Source organism: Solanum lycopersicum, chromosome 9 (genome assembly GCF_036512215.1).
Source record: "Solanum lycopersicum chromosome 9, SLM_r2.1".
Lineage (NCBI taxonomy): Eukaryota > Viridiplantae > Streptophyta > Magnoliopsida > Solanales > Solanaceae > Solanum > Solanum lycopersicum.
Genome location: NC_090808.1, coordinates 47,472,810 through 47,500,748, shown reverse-complemented (window position 1 = coordinate 47,500,748; position 27,939 = coordinate 47,472,810). Strand labels below are relative to the sequence as shown.

Below are 27,939 nucleotides of genomic sequence, written 5' to 3'. Positions count from 1 at the left end.
ACGAATTTTAAAAATGTTAGGCCAAAATTGGGTGTCAACACAATTGATTTAAATTCACAACACTCATCAAGTACATTGCCATTATCAATCAACATAGTAATGTATACACTCAAAATATTTTACCCGTTCATAATTATTTATAATTTCTTTCTGTTTTACTTGTTCATTTTGATAAATTAAGAGATTATAATTTTTTTCCCTATCATACCCTCAATTAATTACTTTTAAAAAAAGTACAGCTTCTTGAAAATCTTAAACTTCTAAGAGATAAGTGTCAAAAATACATCTAACCTATCCATTTTTTTTGAGTTTCATACCAAAACAATTGAGAGTGTGAGTTTTATACCTAAACTATCACTTATTAGTTTGAGAAACACAACTGTCTATTTTTAATACTATTATCATAGTGTGTGTAATACACCCTCCCTTTTATTTTAAAAAGTTGCCACATTATCCCCCTGTTCAAATATTAACTTAGAGATTTTAAAATAAAATTAAAAATTATTCTACCTATTCTACCTAACCCTTCGCTTTCAATTTTTTTTTCTTGTTTTGTTTTTGATAATTACATATTAAAAATACTTTTTACTTGCCGCCGCAAGACTTTACTTAAATCAATTTTTTTTCAACTTATATTCGGTATAAAAGTAGAAAAAACTCCTAAAAATATATGTACATATCTAATTAAAATGAGATAAATATAAAATAAAAATAAAAAATTAGGAGTTGAGTTTTACAAAGGAAATGGTAGAATTTTGTTTTCTAAAAATAAAATAATATCAATTTCTTTTTAGGTATTGAATGAGCAGTTTTTTTTTTTTTGGGTGGGTGGGGTAGTGGGGGAGCTGGAAGTATGATTTTTTGTAAAATACATTTCATAAATGAAATTTAAAAATATATTTGTAAAAAATCCTTCTTATTTTGGGGGTTGGGGGGGGGGGGGGATCGTAATACTTCAATCTTTAATTTTTAATTAATATCAATAATTTATTATTTAATTTTACCAAGGTGGAATGTTTTATGTATGTGGAATGTCACGTGTCAAGATTTTTTCAAATAACAGAGAGATTATACTACACACCCAGTGAGGTGTGTTTCCCAAACTAAGGGTGTGTTTGGTATGAAGGAAAACATTTTCTAATGTTTGGTTGAGACAAAAGATTTGAAAAATATTTTCCAAATGAACCCATGTTCCTCAAAATTAAGGACAATGACTTCCCTTCAAAAAGTGAAGGAAATTTTTTTCCAAAATTCTCATCCAACTTCAAATTAAGTTTTTTTTTTAAAAAAACATTAGTTTCTAAAAAAGTATTTTCATTTTAAAAATTTTATATTTTCACTCACCCTACCCCGATTCATATCATCCCTCTACTCCTCCAAAAATAATTAAATTTTTTTTTTAAAAAAAATATATTCAATTGAAAAATTTTCTTTTTTCACTCCAATAACTCCCCCCCCCCCCCCAAAAAAAAATTTAAATTTGTTAAAAAAAAATTATTTTCGACTTTAAATTATTATTTTTATTTTTTTACCCCTACTTCGATCCTCGTCACCCCAATACCCGCGCACACTCCACCTCCCAAAATAAGTTCTCATTTTGTTTTAAAACATATTTTCAAATTTTGTATTTTCACCCCTACCCCCGGCAGCCCCTTACCAGCCCCCACCCCCACCCAAAAAAATTTCCATTTTTAAAAAGTATTGTCAACTTAAAATTTTTATTTTGTTACCCTTACCCCAACCCCACCCCTCTAGTTAAAAAATATTTTCAATTTCAATAATTATTTTCTACTCTAGTAAAACTAAAAGACATTTCTCAAAATATTTTTCAGTGATAAATAAAAACATTAAAAATTATTTCGTAAAAATCTTTTCTACTCACCAATCAAACATGAGAAAATAAGTCACAAATCTACTTGTTTTTAGGAAAACATTTTCTAGCAAAACATTTTCCTTAATACCAAACACACCCTAAGAAATGATAATTTAGGTATGAAATTCTCACTCTCCATAGTTTAATTATGAAACAAAAAAGGGAATAATTTTTGTGTGTTTTTGACATTTATCTAAATTTTTAATTCATATACTTCATAATTAATATAGATAAAACGATAAATTCATTATATCAATCATTGTTTTTTCTAGGTTTGTTCATTCAAAGGTAGAGAAATAATTACGGACAAAAATTCACAACAAAATGCTTGTGGTTTGAAGCCATGGGAAACAAATATATTAGTTAATTAAAGGAGAGTTAGCTAGGAAACAAACGGAAAAGGCAAAAGAGTGAGTAAATAATAATTTACTCAATTTGTAAGGTATTTTTATAATAAATAAATGTACAACACACTTATAAACAATATGTTAGATTTATTTTATAATAAAATATATGTATTACTCTCTTTGCTTCGTTGTAATACTATAGGAAGCAACTAATTACGCAAGTTACGGGTTTATTTCATCAAACAATTACATAGAAATTATAACTTACACAATTCATCAAAATAAAAAACTTAAGGGAATTCAACTTTTACTTTTTTCTTCTCTTTACTAATGTTGAAAAGAAATAGTATAAATATATTAAATAACTTCATGCTAACAAAATACTTCTTACATCATATTCTTCCTTCTAAATAATGCTAACAAGGGTCGCAAAAAAATTCTCATGGACTAAAGATCTCAACTTCAGGAATAAAAGTAGAAAATAAGAATTCTACTATATGGAACTGACACAAATGGAGTGATGAATGGATGAAAAATAACTAGTGTATTTTCATCACTATGTGATATAACACATGAAGTGAAAGAAACAAGATCAAAGTATTGCAAAATGATAAAATAAAAAAAATTCTAGACACGTGTATATCAATTTTTTCATATAGTTATAAAGTTTGAGATAGCTAATTTGAATCCAAATAAAAAAAATTACAACTATCATATAATTATAAAAAATTTAAAAAGTGTATAGTTGTCGTTTGGTTGATTTATTTTTTAAGACTTGAAAGTATAGGATTTTTTTGTTTGAGTTTGAGCTCTCATTAATAGTGTGTACCAAAATTTGGTTTTTCTTCAACTAGGTGTAAAGATGTTTTCTCAATAACCTCAATCTTTTAACTTTTACCTCTATATGCTTTCCAATAGAAAAAATAGAATCTAGAAATATATCTGCAAGTTAAAAAATGATATATATATATATATATATATATATATATATATATATATATAGAGAGAGAGAGAGAGAGAGAGAGAGAGAGAGAGAATATTATTGAAGGTGTTGTTTTTGACTGAATGACATAAAGAGCTGCCAATACAATTCTTTATATGCTAAAACAACTTGAAGCTAAAAATTAGGAACTACAATCCTAAAACTTGAAAGCTGCCCACATTTAAATTACTCCCTAAAGACTAGGAAAAACATAACATATAGACATCTTATTTCTAACAAAACATTAATTACTAAACTGAATTTTTATAAACTAACACCCTCCCTTAAATTGAAAGTTGTCAAGCTTCAGTTTAACTGCACCTTCTTTAATTCATCCATTGTATTGACTCCCATCAACTTTCTCAGCTGTTGGAAAGGAAGAAACTTTAGAGGTTTAGTAAATATGTCTGCCAACTGGTCTTCACTTCGGCATTACTGCAACTCTATTGTTCCTTCATTATTGAGATCTCGTAGGAAATAATACTTCACATCAATGTGTTTGCTTCTTGCATGTAAAACAACATTTTTTTGACAACTTAATGGCCGAATTATTGTGGCAGAGTATTGTAGTTGCTCTTTCTTGTTTGAATTGTAGTTCTTTCGAATTCACCTTAACCAAGCATCTTGACAAGCACAAGCTGTAGCAGCAACAAATTCCCCTTCAGTAGTCGATAAAGTGACAATTTTTTGCTTTCTAGAAGACCATGAAACAAACCCTGTTCCTAGCACAAAAACATAGCCGAAAGTGCACTTTTTATCGTCTTGATCTCCTGCATGATCTCTATCAGCAAAACCAATCAAATTAGATTTTTCACCCTTCTTATAGAACAAACCAAAATCCTTAGTTCCTTGTAAGTAGCGAAGGAATCTCTTGGCCGCTAGGAAGTGAATTTCTGTCGGACTCTCCATATACCTACTTATGAGACTTACAACATACATGATATCAGGCCTTGTAACGGTAAGATACATCAAAATACCTACAATTTTCCTATAGAGTGTGTTGTCTACCATATCTCCTCTTCCAACTTTGTTTATCTTCGAACAAAACTCAACTGGAGTATCGATGGGATTGCAATTCTTCATCTTTAATTAATCTAAAATTTCCCCCAAATATTTCTTTTGTGAAACAAATATCCCATCAACAGATTGCACTACTTCTAAACCAATAAAATAAAGCATCTTGCAAAGATCAGACATCTCAAATTCATTTATCGTAGATCTCTTAAAATCAGAAAATACGACACTATCATTTCCAGTAAATATAAGATCATCAACATATAAACACACTATGAGCATTTTTCCAAATTCTCCAATTTTAACAAAAAGAGTGTTCCTATGGACATTTCTGGAAACCAAATTTTAGAAAGTAAGCCTCAATGCAACTATACCAAGCTCGCAGAGCTTGTTTTAGTCTGTGAAGAGACTTTTTCAACTTGTATACCTTATGCTCATATCCAAATATTATGTAATTATACGGTTGCTCGATAAATACCTTTTCCTCCAAGTATCCGTTTAGGAAAGATGATTTGACATCCAATTAAACATAAGCCATAAATTTTGTGCTGCCACGACAATTATCATTCAGATTATGTCATGCCTTGAAACTGGAGAAAATACTTTTGTGTAGTCCACACCATGTTCTTGCTTGTATCCTTTAGCCACTAATCATGACTTATACTTGTCTATTTAACCATTTTCTTTGAGTTTCATCTTATAGACCCACTTGACACCTATGGTTTTGGGCCCGTTTGGAAGATTTGTTAACCCACAGGTGTTGTTTCATTCAATAGCATCAATCTTATCATGCATAGCTTTCCTCCATTTTTCCTCTTTGACGGCATTCTCAAAAGCTGTAGGATCACAATCTGTAAACAATGCAAATTTGGAAACATCTTCATTAACATTAATTCCTCTTACCTCATAATCCATCATCCACAGGGGCCTTCTACGAGCACGACGAAGAGGCTGATTTGTTGCAACAGTTTCTTCCAAAACTGATGGTGAAGTTTCATCAGCTGTTTCAGTAGAAATTTTGGGTGTTGCAACTTCTTCTTCAACTTCATTATTAATTAGGATTGGATTAGATTGATGCATATTCAAATCCTATGTTTTCTCCTCATAAAAAACTACATCTCTTGTGGTCACAACCTTCTTTGTCAATGGATTGAATAGCTTGTGTATGCCTTGGACACCTCGCTGACACCAAGAAAAACACATTTCTAACCTCTATCATCAAGCTTATTTCTTTTGCCTTCTTGAACATGTTCATAAGTAATGGAACCAAAAACTTTAAAGTGATCTACTGCCAGTTTCCTTCCACTCCAAGCCTCCTCAGGTGTCATATCTCGAAGAGCAAAACTGGGACTTCTGTTAAAGAATGCTCCAATTTACTGCTTCAAGCCAAAATTCCTTTGAAACTCTTCCTTGAGACAGCAAGCTACGAACCATATTAAGAATGGTTATATTCTTTCTCTCTGCCACACCGTTTTGCTGTGGTGTATAGGATGTTGTGAGCTCTTTACGAATGCCATGAGTCTCACAGAAAACATCAAATACCTTAGAGAAATATTTTCCTCCGCGATCAGTCAGAAGTTTTTTAATGGTCTTTCCAGTCTCATTCTCCACACGAGCTTTGAAGGTTTTAAATATATTAAAAGCCTATGATTTTCTTGAAAAATATACACCGAAGTCTTCCTAGAATAATCATCAGTAAAGGTAATAAAATACCTTTTGCCTCCATTCGAGATTGGTGTTATTGTCCCACAAATATATGAGTGTACCAGCCCTAGTACCTCTTTGGCTCTCCAAGACTTGCTTTTGGGAAATTAAGAACGATGTTGTTTGTCAACAACACATTCTTCAAAAACTTGGGAGGGAACAACAATTTCAGGTAGCTCCGTTACCATACTCTTCCTTTGAAGGATCTTCAACCCACCAAAGTTCAAGTGACCATATCAAAAATGCCACAACCATGAAGCTTTTTTCACTTCCGCCATAGAGCAAGATTGAACATTTTATCTTTAAAAGGAACAACCTGTTTTGACTCATTTTCACAATAGCAATAATTCCTTTGGAAGGATCAGAAATGTATAACTACATAATATGATCACATATCCCTTTTCTAACAGTTGGCCAGCACTTACAAAATTACTTTTTAAATCAGGAATATAGAACACATTAGATATGATTCCGACACACCCATTTTTGTTCTAATCCGGATATTACTCTTTCCAATCACATTCAATGTTGAAATATCACCAAAAATAACTGTCGACTGGAAGTTTCCATTCAAATTAGTAAAAGAAGACTTACTTCAAGTCATGTGGTTACTACAGCCAGTATCCACATACCAAAATGTTTGCTCTTCGGGCTCGTTTTCAATATGAACCACCATTACAAGGTTTCTCCTTCCTTATTCTCAACAAAATTTGTTTTTTCTTCCTTATCATTAGGCATCCTTGTATGACATTCAAAACGAGAATGGCCAAATTTATGGCAAGGATAACATTTTATCTTGGATTTTTCAAAAACTCTCCCTTTACCTTTGTCGTAGTCATCATTGGCTCTAAAATTTCCTTTGCCATATTTGTTTCCTACATCTCTATTTTATTTCATGAAGGGTCGTTAGGCTGTAACGAAAAATTGTGGGTGACTTGTTGATGCCATTAAGTTGGAAAAACCGTTTATTGTTAATATTATTAAAAATTGGTTGAAATTTGTTTGTTGGTCGATGTAAATTCTTTGCAATTATAGAAGAATTTCCTATCGGCCAAATATAGGATAATGATTAAATTCAATGGTTACGGATAATGACGGATTCTTACATGCAAGTTCACATACTTACAGTTCTTGAAATTATAGTAGAATCTCTTAATATCCAAATAATGATAAGCAGTAATGAGTAGACCAATTTATTATAATCATATACTATGTGTTAAAACTTGATTAAAAAGGAGGGTGGAAATTATTAAATTGAATGGATTGTTCTTAGTTAATAATGGAGTTATAAAAGTGAAATGTATATGGTGAACTATGTTGTGCCCACTGATGGGTTGGGACGATGGATGCAAGTGAGGAAGTGATAATTTAACAATGGTGTGTTGGCACTGGTTTTAATCTGTGACTTTAACTATTAACCATTATAATTTTATTATTATATTATAAATTATATTTTGATATATTGATATAGGTAATTAAATATTAGATGTATCGAATTATTTAAATTCAACTAAAGATAAGTTAATTAGAGGAATTAAGACTAACTCTTAAGTTTGAACTTTAGCAAATTGATTATAGAATTAAGTGAGTTTTTGGGTGTAGGCTATACATATGATAAGATTAGTGTTTATAGAATCGTTAATTTATAAATTATGCACATAGATATTTGATAGATTGGAAGGGTTCGAAGGCATTGAGGAAAGGAAAAACATTGGAGAAGTAGTTGTTTGACTTCGATTCTTCGGTGGAGCTAGGTTATGGTTTATTTCTATTTGATAGATGAACTCTAAATAGTGATTGATATGTATTGAGTGATATTGTAAAGTCTCCTATGTACTTGATTGTGTGGTTGTATATTTTGATTGTGTGATTTGTGGTTGGCCTAAAATTATGAGTCTATTGAATTTCTAATCTTGAACCCTCTCTATTAAAATGACGCATTGAATAAAGAAGACTTGATGAAATAAAATAATGAGATAATTGGATCGGAGTGTCACGTTCCGACACGGTATTATGTAATCGGAGTGTCACGTTCCGACACGGTATTATGTGATCGGAGTGTCAAGTTCCGACACAGTATATGGGATCGGAGTGTCACGTTCCGACACAATAACATTAAAGAAAAGGAATATTGAAGAACGTTAATATACTTAATCTCAAAGAACCTATTTTCCAAATGAGTATGGTGTGGAGGCATGAGCCCTCATAGGTGTGCTTGATATTTGTGATTGATGGTGTACCTTTTATGGTGTTCTTGTCAATGGTTCATATGTTTTTTACTTGCCACTTGTTAAGTATTGTAGTTGATTTTATATTATTATTCAATATATATTGATTTCTATTTTGAGTTGACCAATGATACCTACTAAGTGCGTGTTCCTTGTACTGACCCCTATTTGTATTTTCTTCTATGTTCTTTTGTGCAGTGCAGCAAGTGTATCATCGACTTCAACTCGCCCTCAACTCTAGCCAGTCTCCAGCACATCAAAATTCAGGGTGAGCTATTAATTCTAGCTCGTGCTGGATTATCTCATTCACATCTTGATGTCTTAGAATTTCGGACATGGACCATCTTTTTCCTTTTTTGGTTTCTTAAACAATCTTAGACTTGGTAATTTGAAAATAGATGTCCTTGATGTGATGACTATCAGATTTTGGAATAATAAGTATTAAACTTTAGGAACTTATTTAAATTGGTTACTTAATAACTTTTGAAGCTTCCACATTATTTTTCTTATTTATAGTTGAACTCACTACACCATTTTAGGTCTACGACCACACTTATTCTGGACTACACTTGTAAAGTGTTGCCTAAAGTAGTTTTGGGAACGCTTTTAAAGCGTTGCAAAAAATTTTCACTTTTAGCTACAATAATTTTGGCAACACTTCAAAAGTGTACTCTTTAATAATATAAGATACACTTTATAAGTGTTGTTAAAGTATGATATAATTGGCAACACCTATTTACATATATGACCACACTTCTAAAATGTCCTATTTATATAATTAAAAAAATAATACTTTATAAGTGTTGCCTTTGATTTTTTCACTAAAATATTATATTCCCTCCAATATTTTTAACACTCCCTCCCATTTTTATTGTCAAAAAAAAATTAAAAATTAACAAAACATTTTGACTTCACTTTCCTCTTTCAGCTTTCCTTTTTCACACTCCCTCCCATTTTTATTGGCCAAAAAAAAATAAACATTAACAAAACATTTTGACTTCACTTTCCTCTTTCTGCTTTCCTTTTCACGTTTCTCTTTTCCGCAGAAGAATTGGCTGAAGAACAAAAGGTTCCGATACAAGCTGAAGAACTAAAGGTTTGAAGTGAAGAGAAGTGAAGATGACTGATGAAGTAGTTCTCTTTTCTAATACAAGCTAAAGATTCGATGAACTGAGCTGAAGAGTTGAACGATTCCTTGAAGAGTAAAAACGATTTCTTTAAGAGTAAGAACGATTCTATTTTCAAAAACTTATTTGATTTTTCCGAAACTCAGTTGATTTTTGGAGTGTAGCTCGTAAACGTTTAGATTTTCCTTTGCTTTTCATGTTAATTTCTGCAGATGCTTAAGATTTTCCTTGTTCTTATTCTAATTGCTGGTACTGTTGCTTGTCCATGTTTAAGATCTTTCTTGCTATAATGTTTGTTTTAATCTATGGTCGCTAATTTTTTTACTGTGCTCGTCTTAATCTTTGTTTGTTCATTAGTTAATCACAATAATTTTGTCTTGTCTTTGTTTGTTGGAACAATTCTTTTGTTTTCGACTGTATGTCTTGAAGAGTGAAGAAGTCATTTTGTTGTTTCTCTAGTGCATTTTCAAGTGTAATAGTAACTTTAGTATTCCGAAATGTTTTGGGATAACCTCGTAGTATGAAGTTGTTAGAATCATTTCATGGTATTTGATGACTACATTTGCATGGACTTTTTTTAGCCTAGCTAATTCAGTAGTTTTTGCCATAAGCACAAAAGTGACCCTCTTACTAGCATGAGTTGGCTGCCTATTTACTTCAAATGTTCTTCTCTTTAAGTCTGTGTTTAATCAACTTAATGATGACATTCTCTATCTTTTATTTTGTGGTTTTCAGTGTATCTGTCGCTAATGCCAATATTAAGATAATTTCAGTTTAAAGTTCACGTTTAGTTTTGTGAGATTTTTATCCTTGTTCGGACAGTGGTTGAGCATTCTATTTTTGAATTTGCATCTTCATTTATTTGCCCTCGTAATTTTGTGAATCACTAATTTTGATACCTCGTGTCAAATGAGAAGTCAGTTCCTTTCTGTTGGTATTTCCCAAATAATGATAACTCATTTAGGCGATTAAATTTCCTCTAGTTTTCATTTATTTTGTACAAGTTTCCTTAGTTGTAGTCCTTGTTTTATATTTTGAATCATTTGTATTGTTTGCTTCTTTTGCATATCAATTAGTCAATAAAATGAAAGTTAGTTGGAATCGTCAGTATTGTTTGCTTAAAATCTCAGATGCTAACTTCCTTCTGTTACTAAACATTGTCTTATTTTCACAGCATTGGCAGAATAAACTTATGAATGTATTTTTTCTCTTTTTTTGTTTTCGGCTTGTTGCTGCTCTTTTCTTTTGTCAGATATCAAATATCGGTCTATCTTCAGGTGGGGGTTGTTGGTTTGTAAACAAATACTTTTCCCCTGCTTGGCCACAAATGATTTTGTAAATAGGTGACTCTGTGGTTCTTCCTTTGCTTTTCATGTTAATTTCAGCAGATGGTTAAGATTTTCTTTGTTCTTATTCTGATTGTTGGTACTGTTGCTTGTCCATGTTTAAGATCTTTCTTGCACTACTAGGTAGATCTTGAAATCTGTGATACTGCTGCCTCTTTTCTTGGTTAATAGATATGTTTGTGATGTAATTAGCTAATTGATTAACTTCTCTAAATATATGTACTATCTGGATTTGAATTATTCCCATAATCATATGCATCTCCTCTATTTTATCAATTAAACTCCAAGTTAACCTCCACTCTCATTGAATCATGTTCTTGAGACGTAGTGAGTCAATCTCTAAAATGGCATTTGTGATCCCACACTTCTTGCAATAACTTAGTGCTTTCCAAATTGCTGTGATTTCAACATCAATATTTGTCGTGTTGCCTATGCTTTGTGTTTCTGCATATACTAGATTTCCTTGGATTCCTATTATACAAAATCCGTAAGAGTTCTCTCCTGGGTTGACTTTGCTAGTGCCATTCGTTCTCTCTTAGGTTGCCTTGGGGTGGTAACAGGGGATCTATGATCTTGATTCACTTTTCAACAATTCCAATTGATTGCACTCAAAGAAAGGGTTGGTGCTGGGATTACTTCTCCGAACTTCATGAAGAACCTGCAGGACGGACCGTCAAAGACTCAACGGACCGTCGTGTTCTCCGTCACCCCACACTTAGACTTACCCATCTTCCTTCAGCAGCTGCACTACGCTGCCACCTACGGACTATCACAAGCATGCCGGTCCGTCGAGGGTCTTCGTTCCAAAACAATTAAACTCTTGGAATATGGGTACTGGGATTACTTCTCTGAACTTCATGACGAACCTGCAGGACAGACCGTCACACACTCCACGGACCGTCGTGGTCTCCGTAACCCCGCACTTAGTCTGAGTTTGACTTCCCTATCTTCCTTCAGCAGCTGCACTAAGCTACCACCTATAAACCGCCACAAGCTCTGTAACTCCACACGTAGTCAGACTGCCCCATCTTCCTTCATCAACTGCACTACGCTGCCACCTACGGACCGTCACAAGCACGACGGACTGTCACAAGCTCCGTAGGTGGTCTCTTCTGCATTTCTTCGCTCAAAATCTCCGCATTTATCTATGGACACATTTATGTATATCCTATTAACTTTACTTATTTTTTCATTTATAGTAACATCAACATTGAAAAACATTTGTGGATGAATAAAGGTTTGAGTTGACATAGCGAAAGCCTCATGACTAGGTAAGAATTTTTTATCATCTCATAATACATGATTCTGATGGATTACTCGTGACATTTAAAACTTTTTTGTTAACTGGTTAATGATTATTGCTGAAAGACTAAATATTGATATATTCTTCTAGGAGTTCACATATCCCATCCAAGGATTGGATGAATTTAGCAAGGTATAGCAAACAGTATATTGATGGCATTGAATGATTTCTAGATTTTGCTTACTCTTATGGAGATCCTCATGGAGAGAAAATTCAGTGTCCATGTGCGAAATGTTGTAATATTCTTTGGAACCGAAGGAATGTAGTGTATGATCATCTAATATGCCATGGATTCGTTAAAGGCTATACTAGATGGATCAATCACATGGAATGGGATATCAAGTTGAATGTTGATGATGATATGGATTACTCGTATGATGATATTGATAGGTTGTTGAATGATCAATTTAGAGATGTTGCACAGGCTGGAGGAGTTTATGATGGTCCAAATGAAAATGCCAAGAAATTCTATAGCTTACTTGAAGAGGCAAACCAAGAATTATATGCTGGTTGTATAGGTTTCTCTAAATTATAATTCACACTCACTTATATTTGTTGAAGTGTTTACATGGATGGAGCAATGAATCATTCACTTATCTTCTAGAGTTATTGAAAGAGGCGATGCCCGAGTTGAACATTCCTCAGTCTTACAGTAAAACCAAGTCTATGGTTAAGAATCTTGGTCTTGATTATGGTAAAATTGATGCATGTCAAAATGATTGCATGTTGTTCAGGAATGATCATAAGGATGACGAATTTTGTCATACTTGTGGAGCTTCACGATATATTCAAGATCCTACAGTTGATAGTGAGCTTGAGTCTTTAAAAAAACAACATCGAGTTTCTGCAAAGACTTTGAGACACTTTCCATTAATTCCTAGAATCAAAAGGCTATTTATGTGCTCAAAGACGGTAGATTCTTTGAGGTGGAATGAAGAGGAACGTTTTGAAGATGGAAAGTTAAGGCATCCGGCTGATGGTCTAGCATGGAAAGACTTTGATAGGGTGCATCCAGGTTTCGCTCAAGATTGTTGCAATGTGAGACTTGGCTTGTCAATTGATGGATTCAATCCATTTAGAACCATGAGTATATCACATAGCACATGGCCAGTTATGTTGATGATTTATAATCTGGCCTTGGATGTACATGAAATCTGAATATTCCATACTTTCTTTACTTATAACTGGACCGCGATCACTTGGAAATGACATTGATATTTACTTACAACCATTGATAGACGAGTTAAAATTATTATGTGGACAATCAGTGATTTTCCTGCATATGCTATGTTATTTGGTTGGAGTACAAAAGGAAAGTTTGCTTGCCCTTGTTGTAACTATGGCACTAATTCTCGCTATCTTAAACATAGTCGGAAAATGTGCTATATCAATCATCGTGTTTTTCTACCGATGGATCATCCATGGAGATCAAACAAAAGATCATTCAATGGAAAAACTTAATTTAGGCCTCCTCCAGCTCCTTTAAAGGGAATTGATGTTCTTAATAGCTTACGTGATTTTGAAAATGTGTTTGGGAAGAAGAAAAAGAGATCAAATGATGGACCATGGAAAAAAAGGTCAACTTTTTTTTTGAATTATCTTACTGGCAGCACAACTTGTTACATCACAATCTTGATGTAATGCACATAGAGAAGAACATAGTTGATAGCATACTTGGAACTCTTTTGGATATTTCAGGAAAAACAAAGGATCATGCAAAAGCACGCTATGATTTGAAAGATATGGGAATCATGAAGAACCTTCATCCACAAGATACAGAAGATAGTAAGAGAACAAAGTTTACAAAGGCATTCTTCTCAATGACAAATGGAGAGAAATCCATCTTTTGTGGAGTTTTAAAGACAGCCAAGCTACCTGATGGTAGTGCCTCCAATATATCTAGGTGTGTGCCCTTGGATGAAAGAAAGGTGTCTAATTATAAAACCCATGATGCTCATTTCATTTACATTACTTGCTTCCAATACTAACTAAAAGCATTCTTCCCGATCATGTGGCTATTCCTTTGATTCGTCTAAGGTCCTTCTTCCATCGTTTGTGCCAAAAAGTAATCACAGTGGAGGATCTGGATTGCTTAGAAGTAGAGATCATAGAAATAGTAAATCAGTTCGAGCGAATTTTTCCTCCTTCATTTTTTGATATCATGATTCATTTGCCTATTCATTTGGTGAATGAAGTGAGATTAGGCGGCCCTGTGCAAAATCAATGGATGTATTCCACTGAAAGAGAAATGGGTACATTCAAATCATACATTCGCAATAGGCGTTTTCCAGAAGGTTGCATAGCAGAGACACGAGTGGAAATAGATTGCATGAATTTATTCTCAAAATATCTGCATCGGGGTGTGCATACCATATTTAATAGGAGAGCGCGAAACAATGATGAATGTGAACCATGTGACGCAGAACCTGTGAGTTTGTTTTCTAGCATAGGAGTTCCTTTAGGAGCAAAGAAAATTGATCGAATTATTTTAGATGACAAGTCACTAAGTCAGGCACATGCATACTTATTGGGAAATTGTGACGATGTTCAAGAATATATTAGGTACCTTAATTTGAATATACCATTTCTTTTGTATAATTAATTTTAATATTTTTTAATTTATTATTTTAACAAATATAGTAAAAGTTTTGTAGAGAGCATGAGCAAGAGGTTAATAATCAGTCACGAAGATCTAAATGGAGCAAAGCCAAGAATCATTGTCAAAACTTCTCTCAATGGTTTGAAACTCGTGCTTTGCAAGAGGTTGTGCCTGATTTGATAAAACAATTGTCTAGAGGACCATATTCTGTTGCAAAAAGATATTCTGGATATCTCATAAATGGATATAGATTCCATGTTAGGAAGCGTGATGCAAGGCGTAAAACAAAAAATAGTGGTGTTACACTAATTGCCTCAACTACAAGCTTTGCAAGCTCAAAGGATAAAAATCCGATTGCTGCAGATTTGACTTATTATGGTAGAATAGTTGATATTGTTGAGTTAATCTATTACAACTATTTTAAGGTTGTTTTATTCAAGTGTGATTGGTATGAGGTTGAAAAAGATGTTTATGGCCTTACTTATGTCTACTTTAACAAGAGATGCTCTCAGGAAGAGCCTTTTGTGCTTGCATCTCAAGTACACCAATGCTTCCATGTGCAAGATCCATATGATCAAGATAAACATTATGTTATGAAGACTGTTCCAAGCGACTTGTTTAACATGGGTGATGAAGTTGAATCTAATCTCCCACAAAGTTATGAAAATGAGCCATCTGAACATTCGAAGGGTCCATCTATACCAAAAGATAGTGGTGAAGTACTCTTAACAAGGACTAATTTACCAGAAACAATCATTGATGTGCCTGTGGAGCAATTTGTCAATCAACAACTTGATGTCGAGTCTGAAGATGAGTTCTAAGATGAGTCTGAAAATGAGTATGAAGATGAGTTTTCAGATGCGTTTGAAGACGAGTCTGAAAATGAGTATGAAGATGAGTCTGATGATGAAGTCGAGTCTGAAGAAGAGTCTGAATAAGACACACCATGAGTTTCATTATTGTTGTGATGCTCATATAGTTCTCACTCACTGTTATTGTAATATAATAGTTTTTTTTTGTAAAATACATTAATATATCTAATCTGTGGAATGTAATATGTTGCCTTCTTATCTGATTATTATTTTATTGAGGAACCTATACTTCTAGATTATTTTTTGTTTGATTTGGTTGTTTGTTATTTATATACTTTCTGGTTTCATTTTATTATCAGACAGTTGGCATTAGAGGCATTCAACTCTGTAGTTTGAAGTTGCTTCTGGTTTGGTCGTTGTCCTTAGTTTGTCGCTCCAAGAGAGGTACAACTCTTTACCTTTTATTAATTTAAGTAATAAGAAGCTCTCCAGTTTTTAAATGTGGATGCAGCCAACGGCCTCTTGTTTCATATATTATCAATTTTTTCTGTTTGTTCATGTAGTTCATCCAATTTGTATCCGTCCTACTACTTCTTTCACTTAAACAATCTTATTTTTTTGTAGGTTTACTTACTATTGGGAAACAAATTGAAGAGATTTAAACAAAGAAAAAACAATGAATCCATCAACAATGCTAAAGAAAAAAGGTTTGAATCCAAACAAAGATCAAAGTCCATTGAAGAATCTGGATGTTGATATGCAATACCGATCAAGTGCTGAATTGGCCAACAAATTCAAGATTAAGAGAGAACAACTTGAAAATGAACGCAATGATAAAGCTAAGAAAGAGCACGCACCAATATCACATAAAAGAAAGAATTTTGAGGATTTCATTCCACAACATGGAAAGAGTAAATTGCTTGGGCACAAATCAGTCATTCAATTATCTTCAAGGGAAGATCTTAGAACCTCATGCATGATTGCAGGTAAAGGACAAACTAAACAGAGGTTATTTCAATTTGAAGAGTCCATTCAAGATAATGGAACTAAACTTCCTATGAATAATTCTAGGTTCCATACGTCATTCAATAAAGATGTTACTGCTTCAGCACATGTGACTGGAACAACACTAGGTAATGGAGAGGCACGACATAATATTCTTGATCTACCAAATTGCAAACAGGTAAAGAGAAAGTCGGTCATACCAGCTAGTACTCTTGATCAGTTTCTAAAAGATCAAGGGATACACAAAGATGATGAAACAAAACGTGACAACAACACAACAAGTGATGTCGAATTTATGCATACTCCTATTATGAATTAACATAACAAAGGATTGGATGATCATGTGGAACAAGAAGAGGAAATTGACATTGATTGTAGTACAAAAGGTATGTTTTAAACATTGTAAGATTTAGAACTCATTATAAAAGAAATATCTTATTTCATGTCTGTTACATCAATCTAGAAATGTAGAAGCCAAAAAAAGTTCGAGGACATACAACATGTAAAGGTATTCATGCAAGAAATTTGGAATAAAGAAAGGAGGTGACATTTGATAAAGGACAAGCGGTGGGACCAACTAATAAGATAGTGTCACAATTAAGCAACTTTATAGGAACAATTGCAAGGAATCCTAGATTCGTCAGCTTGATGTACACTAGTTGGCATGTGGTGCCAAATGATACTAAAAAGCGCATGTGGGAATACGTCAATGTAAAAACAACCACTCTTGAGAATTCATATTTTTTTTTACGTACTGAAACTAAATATATTTTATTTTGCATATTCCAGATTTCTACTTCCAGTAGAAGGAAAGAGGTGGGTGATGACTGGTCTTCGTGATGCTTGGAGGCGACACAAGCAAAAAATTAAAAAGAATTTTTTTGATAAAAACAGTACCCTTGAGGATATGCTAGCAAAATGTCCTGATGGCATTCCACATAATCAAATCCGCCAGTTGATCGAGTATTGGAAACACCCAACTGTTCAAGTAAGGTTAAAATGTTGCATTTCCACTCATCGACTAATTCTGTGTCATATCTATTCTTTTTATACATATCAATTCAATTATCTCTTTGTTTTTAACAATAGGCTATATGCGAGATGAATTCTCAAAACAGGAAAAAATAAAAGTGGAGGCATCGAATGGGACCTATTAATTTTGCTAGAGTACGCGTGGCATTGGTAATACATAGTTGACATTTCATACAAAATTTGATTTTCATTTTTTTGTACTTTATAAGAACTTACTGATTTTTTAAAATTTCTTTTGATATAATCTGTAGTGTGCAGCCAAAGACAACAACTAAGAACCATCAGAGCTTGAAATATTTATTGCAACTCGTACTAAGACGGGAAAGGAAATCCAGGCTGATACCCAAATTGCAATAGTAAGTTTTTCAAAGAGGATTATTAGTGAACTTTATTCAGACTTAAAATTTGTATTGTGGGGAGTTTGACTACATTAAAATTTAATCACGTATGCCTTCTTCTTCTTCTTCTTGTGCAAGTTCGAGGAGATATCAATTATTTGTCGACATTATTTGATTATTTTTTACGAAAAGTTTTCATAATGTTTTAATGCTTGATCGCTATCATAGGATTGGAAATGAAATAGTACTTACAATTCACTATGGATTCCAATTTTATTCAATAGGCTGAACTTCAAAATCGCCAAAATTCTGGGGAAACAGCTGATGATGCATTTAGGGCAGTGTTTGGAAAGGAGCAGCCTGGTCAAGTTAGGTGCTATGGTAGATCAGTGACAACAAGTTCTTTGAAGAAAGATGATGAAATTAACAATCTAAAACAAAAGCATGCCGATGAAATCACATCTCTAAAGGAAGAATTGAGAGAAGAAATGCGACATTTATTCACTCAATTGATGCAAAACAACCCTGGATTGAATTTTCAAGATATACCAGGGTGTGTTGGATCTAACCTTGCGTCACCTATTGATGCAAGTAGTGCACAAGCTGTAAGAGGCACAAATCTTCCATTTTCTTCGGGGTCAGCTCAAGATTTGGTTCTTCAAAAGGTATTTTGTATTTCAAATTCTCTGTTAATAGTGTCAATATTGTTTTTCTTCTAGTTTAGTTGGTGTTCTTGGTAATGAAATTAAAAACTTATTTTTTACTTGTCTAAGTTTAGTCCACCAATTTATAACTGTTAAAAATGTTTTTGTTTTAGGCTTAAGCATTCGAATCGTTAGTTGAATAACTGTTCTTTTAGTATTGTACAATTGAGGAGTCTGTGGCTAACACATTAATGTGCTGCAGCCTGTGATTAAAATGTCTTCATGCTAGAAAATTATAATACTATTGTTATTATTATAGATTTTAATGGTTTGCAAGCCTTTACCTTTCTAGGGTAGAGAAACCATCTAGAGCTTGACCATTAATAGAAGATCTTGTGGGTAGATTTATTGTGTTTGATAGATCCTTAATGGTTACTTGTTCACTGTCTGTTAAATCTTTACCTAGTTGAAGATTTTGTTTGTGTCTTTTTATAGCATTCCTTCTGTTCTTACTAAACATTTCTCTTGTCTGTATTTTTTGTTTGTGTCTTTTTTGTTCACTGTCTGATGATGAACCTTGCCCTAGAGATTACTTCTCTTGGAATATGGGTAATGGGATTACTTCTCTGAACTTCATGAAGAACCTGCAGGACGGAGCGTCATAGACTCGACGGACCGTCGTGGACTCCGTAACCTCACACTTAGACTTCCCCATCTTCCTTCAGCAGCTGTACTACGCTGCCACCTACGGACCATCACAGACACGACGGTCCGTCGAGGGTCTCCGTTCCAAAACACTTTAAACTCTTGGAAAATGGGTACTGGGATTACTTCTCGGAACTTCATGACAAACCTGCAGGACGGATCTTTACAGTCACGATGGACCGTCGTGGACTTCGTAACCCCATACTTAGTTAAATTGTGGGAATATGGGTACTGGTATTACTTCTCTGAACTTCATGAAGAACCTGCAGGACGGACCATCACAGTCACGACGGACCGTCGTGGTCTCCGCAACCCCACACTTAGTCAGACTTCCCCATCTTCCTTCAGCAACTGCACTATGCTGCAGTTCTTTGAAAATATCATGTCATGTTGTTGTGTATTGATTTTTGTTGACATTTCTAAACTATGTTATGAACCTTGTTTCCAGTGGTCATCACTGGTTTGTTTGAACTACTTGTGTGTAATTTTTACATTGAAGTTTACAACACAAGACTGCACAAATTAAACTTTTGAAGTTAATTTTTGAGAGCCAACAACAGAAGACTGCACAAATGTTGTAGTCCTTATAATGTGTAATTTTTACATGGAAATTGTATTAAGATTTGGATTGGTTGTCTTACAGTGAATTCTCTCTGATTATGCACTTCCACAATTAATTCACAAACTTATAATTTTATTTTAAATGTGCAGGAAAATGCAGGTAATTTAATTTGAATTTGGCTTGAAGTAAACTTGATCCACTGTGACAAAAGATGAAGAAATTTTTATATTGTTGTCATATACATTTGAATGACACTTTGGGTTTTTGGAACTTGTTGATATTAGAGATCTTTAAGCAATCACTTTCTATGTTTTGGTTGTACATGAAATATTTCTCGAAGTTTATTTGAAATATTTAGCTTCAATTTAATGATTAATTAGTTCATTTTGTGTTTTAGGTCACTTGTATGTATGTAACTATATTATATATATTTATGCTACATGTAGGCTTATAAATGTTGAAGTTACACTTTGTAAGTGTTGCTTTACGTAGATATAAAGTTACACTATATACGTTTTGCTATAGATGAGATATAAAATCAACACTTTATAAGTGTTGCTATAGATAAGATATAAAGTAACAATTTTTAAGTGTTGCTATAGCTGACATATAAAGTAACACCTTAGAAGTGTTGCAATAGATGAGATATAAAGTTACACTTTATAAATGTTGCAATAGATGACCAATTAAAGGCAACACTTTTTAAGTGTGCCTAATAAATAAGAAAAGGCAACGCTTTTAAGTGTAATCTTACAAAAAATAGGTGTCGCTAATGCACGTCTTCAAAGCGTGCCCTTATACCTATTTGGCTATGCTTTATAAGTGTTGCCAAAGATGGCAACATTTAAAAAGTGTTGCCTAATGTCAAAGGTTACACTTCTTTTGGGCATCCCCTAAAAAGTGTTGTTTAATTTCCAAAAGTGTAGCCTTTTCTCAAAGGCCACACTTTTTGCTAGTTTAGGCTACACTTACGTGGTGTTGCTGTAGGCCGAAAATGGTGTAGTGACTATTGGTATATGTTGGGGTTCAAACTTGTTGGTGTGCCCACCTAGGGGTGGTAAGTATGGGTGTCACTCATGACTCGTGTTGGGTCATGACAAATATGGTATCAGAGCGTTAGGTTCGTTTGTCTCATCACACAAGGACAAGTCTAGTAGAGTCTTGAGGAATGGTATGGGGACGCCTTTACTTTTCTTCGAGAGGCTATAGGACTTTAGAAAAACTCCATTCTTTATTTCTTTAGTGCTATTACTGTGATCCAATTGGTATCTGGGTGATACGAATTAGTATATGACCTTATCACTCTAATTCACAGATAGTTAGAACTAGAGAAACAACTGTGCCAACACCAACACCGGCAAGACAGGGTGAGCTTGAGACAACCATTAGGGCTGTAACTCGAGGAGGAGCAGTGGAAGAGGCCGTGGTAGAGGTCGTAGGATGACGCTCTCTAGAGGTAGAGGACAAACACATGGTCCAGCTAGGAATAGAGAAGTGACTCCTCCATCGATTTATGAGGTAGTGAGAGAGGGTGAAGAAAGGGAAAATGAGCAGATTCAGGATCAGGAAGTACCACCCCAGCCTACCCCAGAGATGATTAATCAAGTTCTTAGTTATCTTAGCGGGTTATCTGATCAGGTCCAGACACCTCCAGTGTTTTCTGCACACGCACCTCAGGTTCAGGGAGTACAACATGCAACTGTTGTGGCTCCCCGCATGGATGCATCATTGAAAATAAACACGTTTCCTCGATTGACTATAGGGTCTATAATGACAGGTGATCAACATGAACTTTTCATTATGTTCTTAAAGTTGAAACCTCCAGTCTTTAAGGGTGATGAATTTGAAGATGCCTATGATTTTCTGGTTGATTTTCATGAGCTGCAACATAAAATGGACATAGTAGAACGATGCGGTGTTGAGTTTGTGACCTACTAGTTTCAAGGGGATGCCAAAATATGGTGGTGGTCGTATGTTGAGTGTGAACTAGCAAGGGCACCACCTATGACTTGGGCATCTTTTTCTAGCTTATTTATGGAGAAGTATATACCCCAGACTTTGAGGGATAGGAGGAGAGATGAGTTCCTGAGCCTAGAGTAAGGAAAGATGTTTGTTGCTTCTTATGAGGCTAAGTTTCGTTCACTATCCAGGTATGCCACTCAGCTTTGCTTCATCCCACAAGAGAGGATTCGCCTCTTAGTGAAATGATTGAGGTCAGATTTGGAGATTCCATCCTTACAGGTACCCGCTGCAGCAAAATCCTTTCAAGAGGTGGATGATTTTGTGATAGAGGTAGAGAGGTTGAAGCCAGACGACTTCAGCATGGTGTCGACATTTAAGAAGTTCTGTAACACAGATGAGTTTAGTGGTTTTTACTCCAGTGGGAAGAGTTCAGAAGGTTACCCAGCGCGTCCTATTCAGTCTTAATTGGTGGCATCAGCTAGGGGTCCATCACAGATCAGTCAACCTCTTTCTAAGTTTGGAGGTTATCTCAAGACTTTGTCATTTTCCCAGAAACCTATACTTGAATCCAGGAATTGTTATGGATGTGGGGAGAGGCTGGACATATTAGGAAATATTGTCCAAAGCAGAGTTACAGATCCCCAGTAGTTAGAGGTAGAGGTTGTCATGGTAGAGGTTGCCATTCTGGAGGACGTGGTGTCCAAGGTAATGGCGGTCACCAGTTCAATCGGGGTAGCGGGAAACTTGGAACTACTGCAGGCAGGTTAGTAAGGGCAATGGACAGACAAGTGATAGGGCCCATTGTTATGCTGTCCCTGGAAGGTTTGAAGCAGAGACATCTGATGTTGTTATCACAGGTACTCTTTTGGTCTGTGATTGCATGACTTCTGTATTATTTGATCATGGATCCACATTTTCATATGTATCTTCCTCATTTCCTACTGGTCTTGATTTATATTGTGATTTTCTTGACATGCCTATTCGTGTCACTACTCCTGTGGGTGAGGCTGTGATGGTTGAGAAGGTGTAAAGGTCTTGCCTTGTGACTTTTGTGGGGAGCAATACTTATGTAGATTTGATTATTCTAGATATGGTTGATTTTGACGTAATTCTGGGTATGACATGGCTTTCTCCAAATTTTGCAATGTTAGTTTGTAATGCTAAAACTGTGACATTAGCCAAGCCTGAGACAAATCCTCTAGTGTGAGAGGGTGACCATATTTCCACCCCAGTTTGTATTATCTTTTTTCTTCTTTCTAAGTGGTTGGTGCATAAGGGTTGTTTATCCTTCTTGTCACATCTCAGGGATGATACCTCCGAAGTGCCTTTGATTGAGTCTGTTTCGATAGTTCGTGAGTTTCTATATGTTTTTCCTGCAGACCTTCCTGGTATGCCACTGGATAGAGATATTGATTTTTGTATTGACCTGGAGCAGGGCACTCGTCCCATTCCCCCTTATAGAATGGCTCCAGCTGAGTTAAGGGAGTTAAAGGCCCAACTTTAGGAGTTGTCAGGTAAAGGTTTTATTAGACCGAGTGCATCCCCTTGGGATGCTCCTGTTTTATTTGTGAAGAAGAAAGATGGAAAGCTTTCGGATTTGCATAGACTACATGAAGCTGAATAAGGTAACTATTAAGAACAAATATCCCATTCCTCACGTTGATGATTTGTTTTATCAGTTACAATGTGCTTGTGTCTTCTCTAAAATTGATTCGAGATCTGGTTATCATCAATTGAAAATAAGGGCAACATATGTGCCAAAGACTACTTTTCGATCCAGGTATGGGCATTAGGAATTCTTAGTAATGTCTTTTGGCCTTACGAATTCCCCTGCTGCTTTCATTAGCCTGATGAACAGGATTTTCAAGCCATATCTGGATCTCTTTTATATTATATGTATTGATGATATACTGATATACTCAAAGAGAAGGAAAGAACATGAAAAGCATTTGAGAGTTGTATTGGAGTTGTCGAGGGAGAAAAGGCTTTATGCCAAATTCTCCAAGTGTGAGTTTTGACTCGATTCAGTGACCTTCTTGGGGCACATGGTTTCCAAGGATGGAGTGATGGTGGATCCTTATAAGATTGAAGCACTGAAGAGTTGGGTAAGGCCTACTAATGTTTTACAGGTAAGGAGCTTTGTTGGTTTAGCTAGCTACTACCGCCGATTCGTCAAGGGATTTTCTTCTATTTCTTCCTAGCTGACAAATTTGACTAAGCAAAATGTTCCATTTGTATGGTCGAACGAATGTGATGAAAGCTTCCAGAAACTCAAGACCTTGTTGACTACTGCACCAATTCTTACCTTGCCAGTAGAAGGTAAGAATTTTATTGTTTATTGTTATGCATCTTATTCTGGTTCGGGTGCAGTGCCAATGCAGCACAGGAATGTAATTGCTTATGCTTTGAGGCAATTGAAAGAGCATGAACGTAACTATCCGATCCATAATTTGGATTTGGTTGTAGTTGTATTTGCATTAAAGCAATGGAGACATTATCTATATGGGGTAAAGTGTGAAGTTTATACAGATCATCGTAGTTTACAATATGTCTTTACTCAGGAAGATTTGAATTTGAGGCAGAGGACGTGGATGGAGCTATTGAAAGACTATGATATTACTATTTTATATCACCCAGGAAAAGCTAATGTTGTGGCAGATGCTTTAAGTAGACAAGCAGGGAACATGGATAGTTTAGCCCACTTACAGGTTCCTAGACACCCATTGGCTAGAGAGGTTCATACTCTGGATAATGACTTTATGAGGTTGGAAGAACTAGAGAAAGGAGGATTTTCAATCCGTGTGGAGGCATGATCTTCTTTTCATGAAAAGATTAAGGAAAATCAGTTTATCGCTGAGCTGAATTTGAGATATGGTATTGTGAGGAGAGGCTAAAGAGGCAGGAATTGATGAAGAAGGCATCTTAAGGATTAAGGTAAAGGTATGTGTGCCCCGTTGGATGATTTGATTCACACTATTATTAGTGAGGCTCATAGTTCAAGGTATTCTATACATCCTGGTGCAACTAAGATGTATCGTTATCTAAAGCAACATTTTTGGTGGAGTAGAATGAAACGTGATATTATTGATTTTGTTGCTCAATGCCCGAATTGTCAACAGGTAATGTATGAACACTAGAGGCCTGGAGAGACACATCAGATAATGCCCATTCCTGAATGGAAGTGGGAAAAAATTACAATGGATTTCGTAGTTGGTCTTCCAAAGACATAGGGTAAGTTTGATTCTATTTGGGTTATTGTTGACAGGTTAAGTAAGTCTGCTCACTTCATTCCGATCAGATGAATTACAATGCAGGGAAGTTAGCCACACTCTATATCTCAGAAATTGTTCGATTGCATTGAGTTACACTTTCCATCATATAAGATAGAGGTACGCAATTTACTTCTACGTTTTTGAGGACCCTACATGTTGAATTAGGTACTAGATTGGATCTTAGTACTGCATTTCACCCTCAGACTGATGGGGAGTCTGAGCGAACAATTCAAGTGTTGGAGGATATGCTTCGTGCATGTGTGATAGATTTTGGTGGTCATTGGGATAAATTCTTATCCTTAGCAGAGTTTTCGTACAACAATAGTTATCACTCAAGTATTGATATGGACCCATTTGAGGCACTATATGGGAGGAGATATAGGTCTCCCATTGGTTGGTTTGATGCATTTGATGTAATACCTTGGGGTACCGATCTTTTTAGGGAATCGTTAGATAAAGTAATATTCATTCAAGAGAAGCTTTTAGCAGCTCAGAGAAGGTAGAAGGAATATGTAAATCGAAAGGTTAGGGACTTTGTTTTATGGAGGGTGAACAAGTCTTGCTGAAGGTTTCACCCATGCAATATGTGATGCGGTTTGATAAGCGAGGTAAGCTTAGTGCGAGGTATATTGGTCCATTTAAAGTTTTGAAGAGCGTGGGGGAGGTGGCCTATGAATTTTCCTTGCCTCCAGAGCCATCATGAGTGCACCTGGTATTTCATGTGTCTATGCTGAAAAAATACCACGATGATGGAAATTACATTATTCGTTGGAATTCAGTTCTTCTTGATGAGAATATGTCTTAAGAGGAGGAGCCTGTTTCTATTCTAGATAGGGAGGTCGGCAAGTTGAGATCAAAGGTGATTGCATCTATCAAGGTTCAGTGGAAGAATTGGGAAGTTGAAGAGTCCAATTGGGAGAGTGAGGCTGATATGCAAGAAAGATATCCACATCTTTTTACAGATTCAGGTACTCTTTCTCGCCCTCGCCTTTCTTCCTATGATCGTTCTAGGACAAACGATGGGTAAAATGATATCTATTGTAACGACCATTTTCAGCCGTTTTGAGCACAAGAACTTTTTATGTCAGAAAATACTTTCGATATATTCTAAATAGGTGTTTTGGACTATTTAAAATTATATTTATGAAATTACTTGGGCAGTTTTAATAATTTATTTAATTGGTGATTAGAAGAAATAACATTAAAATTAATAGTGAGTCACTTTTACCTCTTTTATAATAAGTCATATAATAATTAGGGTTAATAAATCATATGTAAAAGAAAAGAAAAGCGGTGAAGAGAGGAGTACAAAAAAAAGGATCGATTATATGACCTTGCAGGTAAAAAAGTCTTCATCCAAATTTTCAATCTCTGTCCTTGTTTATATATATATATATATATATATATATATATATATATATATATATATATATATATATATATATATATTGTCAATAAAATAATAAAAGTATAAACTATTAATATATAATAAAGGTTGGATAATAAGTTACATCCGATAAACCGTTGGATTAATTATGTGAAATTGGGGAGAAACTTTAATGGTCAAGGCTAAATAACGATGGTATAATGATTATGGAGTTGAAGGGTCGTTAGGCTGTAACGAAAAATTGTGGGTGAATTGTTGATGCCATTAAGTTTAAAAAACCGGTTTATTGTTAATATTATTAAAAATTGGTTGAAATTTGTTTGTTGGTCAATGTGAATTCTTTGCGATTATTGAAAAATTTCCTAGCGGCCAAATATAGGATAATGATTAAATTCAATAGTTAGGGATAATGATGAATTCTTACATGCAAGTTCACATACTTACAGTTCTTGAAATTATTGTATAATCTCTTAATATCCAATTAATGATAAGCAGTAATGAGTAGACCAATTCATTATAATCATATACGATGTGTTATAACTTGATAGGAAAGGAGGGTGGAAATAATTAAAGTGAATGAATTGATGTTAATTAATTAATGGAATTATAAAAATGAAATGTAGATGGAGAACTATGTTGTACCCACTGATGAGTTGGGACGATGGATGCAAGTGAGGAAGTGATAATTTAATAATTGTGTGTTGGCACTGGTTTTAACTAGTGACTTTAACTTTTAAACGTTATAATTTTATTATTATATTATAAATTATATTTTGATACATTGATATAGGTAATTAAATATTAGATGTATCGAATTATTTAAATTCCACGAAAGATAAGTTAATTGGAGGAATTAAGACTTACACCTAATTTTGAACATTAGACAATTGGTTATAGAATCTTGTGAGTTTTTTGGGTGTAGGCTATACATAGGATAATATTATTGTTTATAGAATTGTTAACTTATAAATTATGCCCATATATATTTGATAGATTGGAAGTGTTTGGAGGCATTGAGGTCAGGAAAAGCTTTGAAGAAGTAGTTGCTTGACTTTTGTTCTTCGTTGGAGCTAGGTTATGGTTTATTTCTATTTGATATATGAACTCTAAATAGCGATTGATATGTATTGAGTGATATTGTAAAGTCTCCTATGTACTTGATTGTGTGGTTGTATGTTTTTATTGTGTGATTTGTGGTTGGCCTAAAATTATGGGACTGTTGAATTTCTAATCTTGAACCCTCTCTATTAAAATGACGCCTTGAATAAAGAAGACTTGATGAAATAAAATAATGAGATAATTGGATCGGAGTGTCACGTTCCGACACGATATTATGTGATCGGAGTGTCACGTTCCGTCACAGTATATGGGATCGGACTGTCATGTTCCGGCACAATAATATTAAAGGAAAGGAACATTAAAGTAACTTAATATACTTAATCTCAAAGAACCTATTTTCCGAATGAGTATGGTGTGGAGGCATGAGTCCTCATAGGTGTGCTTGATGGTGTACCTATTATAGAGTTCTTGTCAATGGTTCATATGAATTTTGCTTCCCACCTGTTAAATATTGTAGTTGATTTTTATATTATTATTCAATATATTTTGATTTATATTTTGAATTGACAGATGATACCTACTCAGTACGTGTTCCTTGTACTAACCCCTACTTGTATTTTCTTCTCTGTTCTTTTGTG

The 27,939-nt window shown here is 34.5% G+C and overlaps 2 protein-coding genes across 2 annotated transcripts; one reads left to right on the top strand and one right to left on the bottom strand.

The window, feature by feature from the left end:
* Positions 1-3,808: 3,808 nt before the first annotated feature.
* On the bottom strand, positions 3,809-4,285 carry LOC138338545 (secreted RxLR effector protein 161-like). Its single transcript, XM_069289519.1, has one exon. It carries the CDS (start codon positions 4,283-4,285, stop codon positions 3,809-3,811), a length of 477 nt encoding a protein of 158 aa, XP_069145620.1.
* Positions 4,286-12,249: 7,964 nt separating this feature from the next.
* Positions 12,250-15,344, top strand: LOC138338544 (uncharacterized). The gene is made up of 5 exons (XM_069289518.1): positions 12,250-12,442; positions 12,529-13,011; positions 13,623-13,827; positions 13,920-14,486; positions 14,579-15,344. Exons 1-5 carry the CDS (start codon positions 12,250-12,252, stop codon positions 15,342-15,344), a joined length of 2,214 nt encoding a protein of 737 aa, XP_069145619.1.
* Positions 15,345-27,939: the final 12,595 nt, after the last annotated feature.

What these genes read in the sequence shown, in the direction of transcription:
- LOC138338544 (XM_069289518.1), top strand. Translation starts at nt 12,250, where the DNA reads ATGGAATGGGATATCAAGTTGAATGTTGATGATGATATGGATTACTCG. An exon ending in ATTATATGCTGGTTGTATAG is followed by an intron (nt 12,443 to 12,528) that starts GTTTCTCTAAAT and finishes CTTATCTTCTAG; the next exon opens with AGTTATTGAAAGAGGCGATG. An exon ending in AGTGCCTCCAATATATCTAG is followed by an intron (nt 13,828 to 13,919) that starts GTGTGTGCCCTT and finishes ACTAACTAAAAG; the next exon opens with CATTCTTCCCGATCATGTGG.
- LOC138338545 (XM_069289519.1), bottom strand. Translation starts at nt 4,285, where the DNA reads ATGAAGAATTGCAATCCCATCGATACTCCAGTTGAGTTTTGTTCGAAG.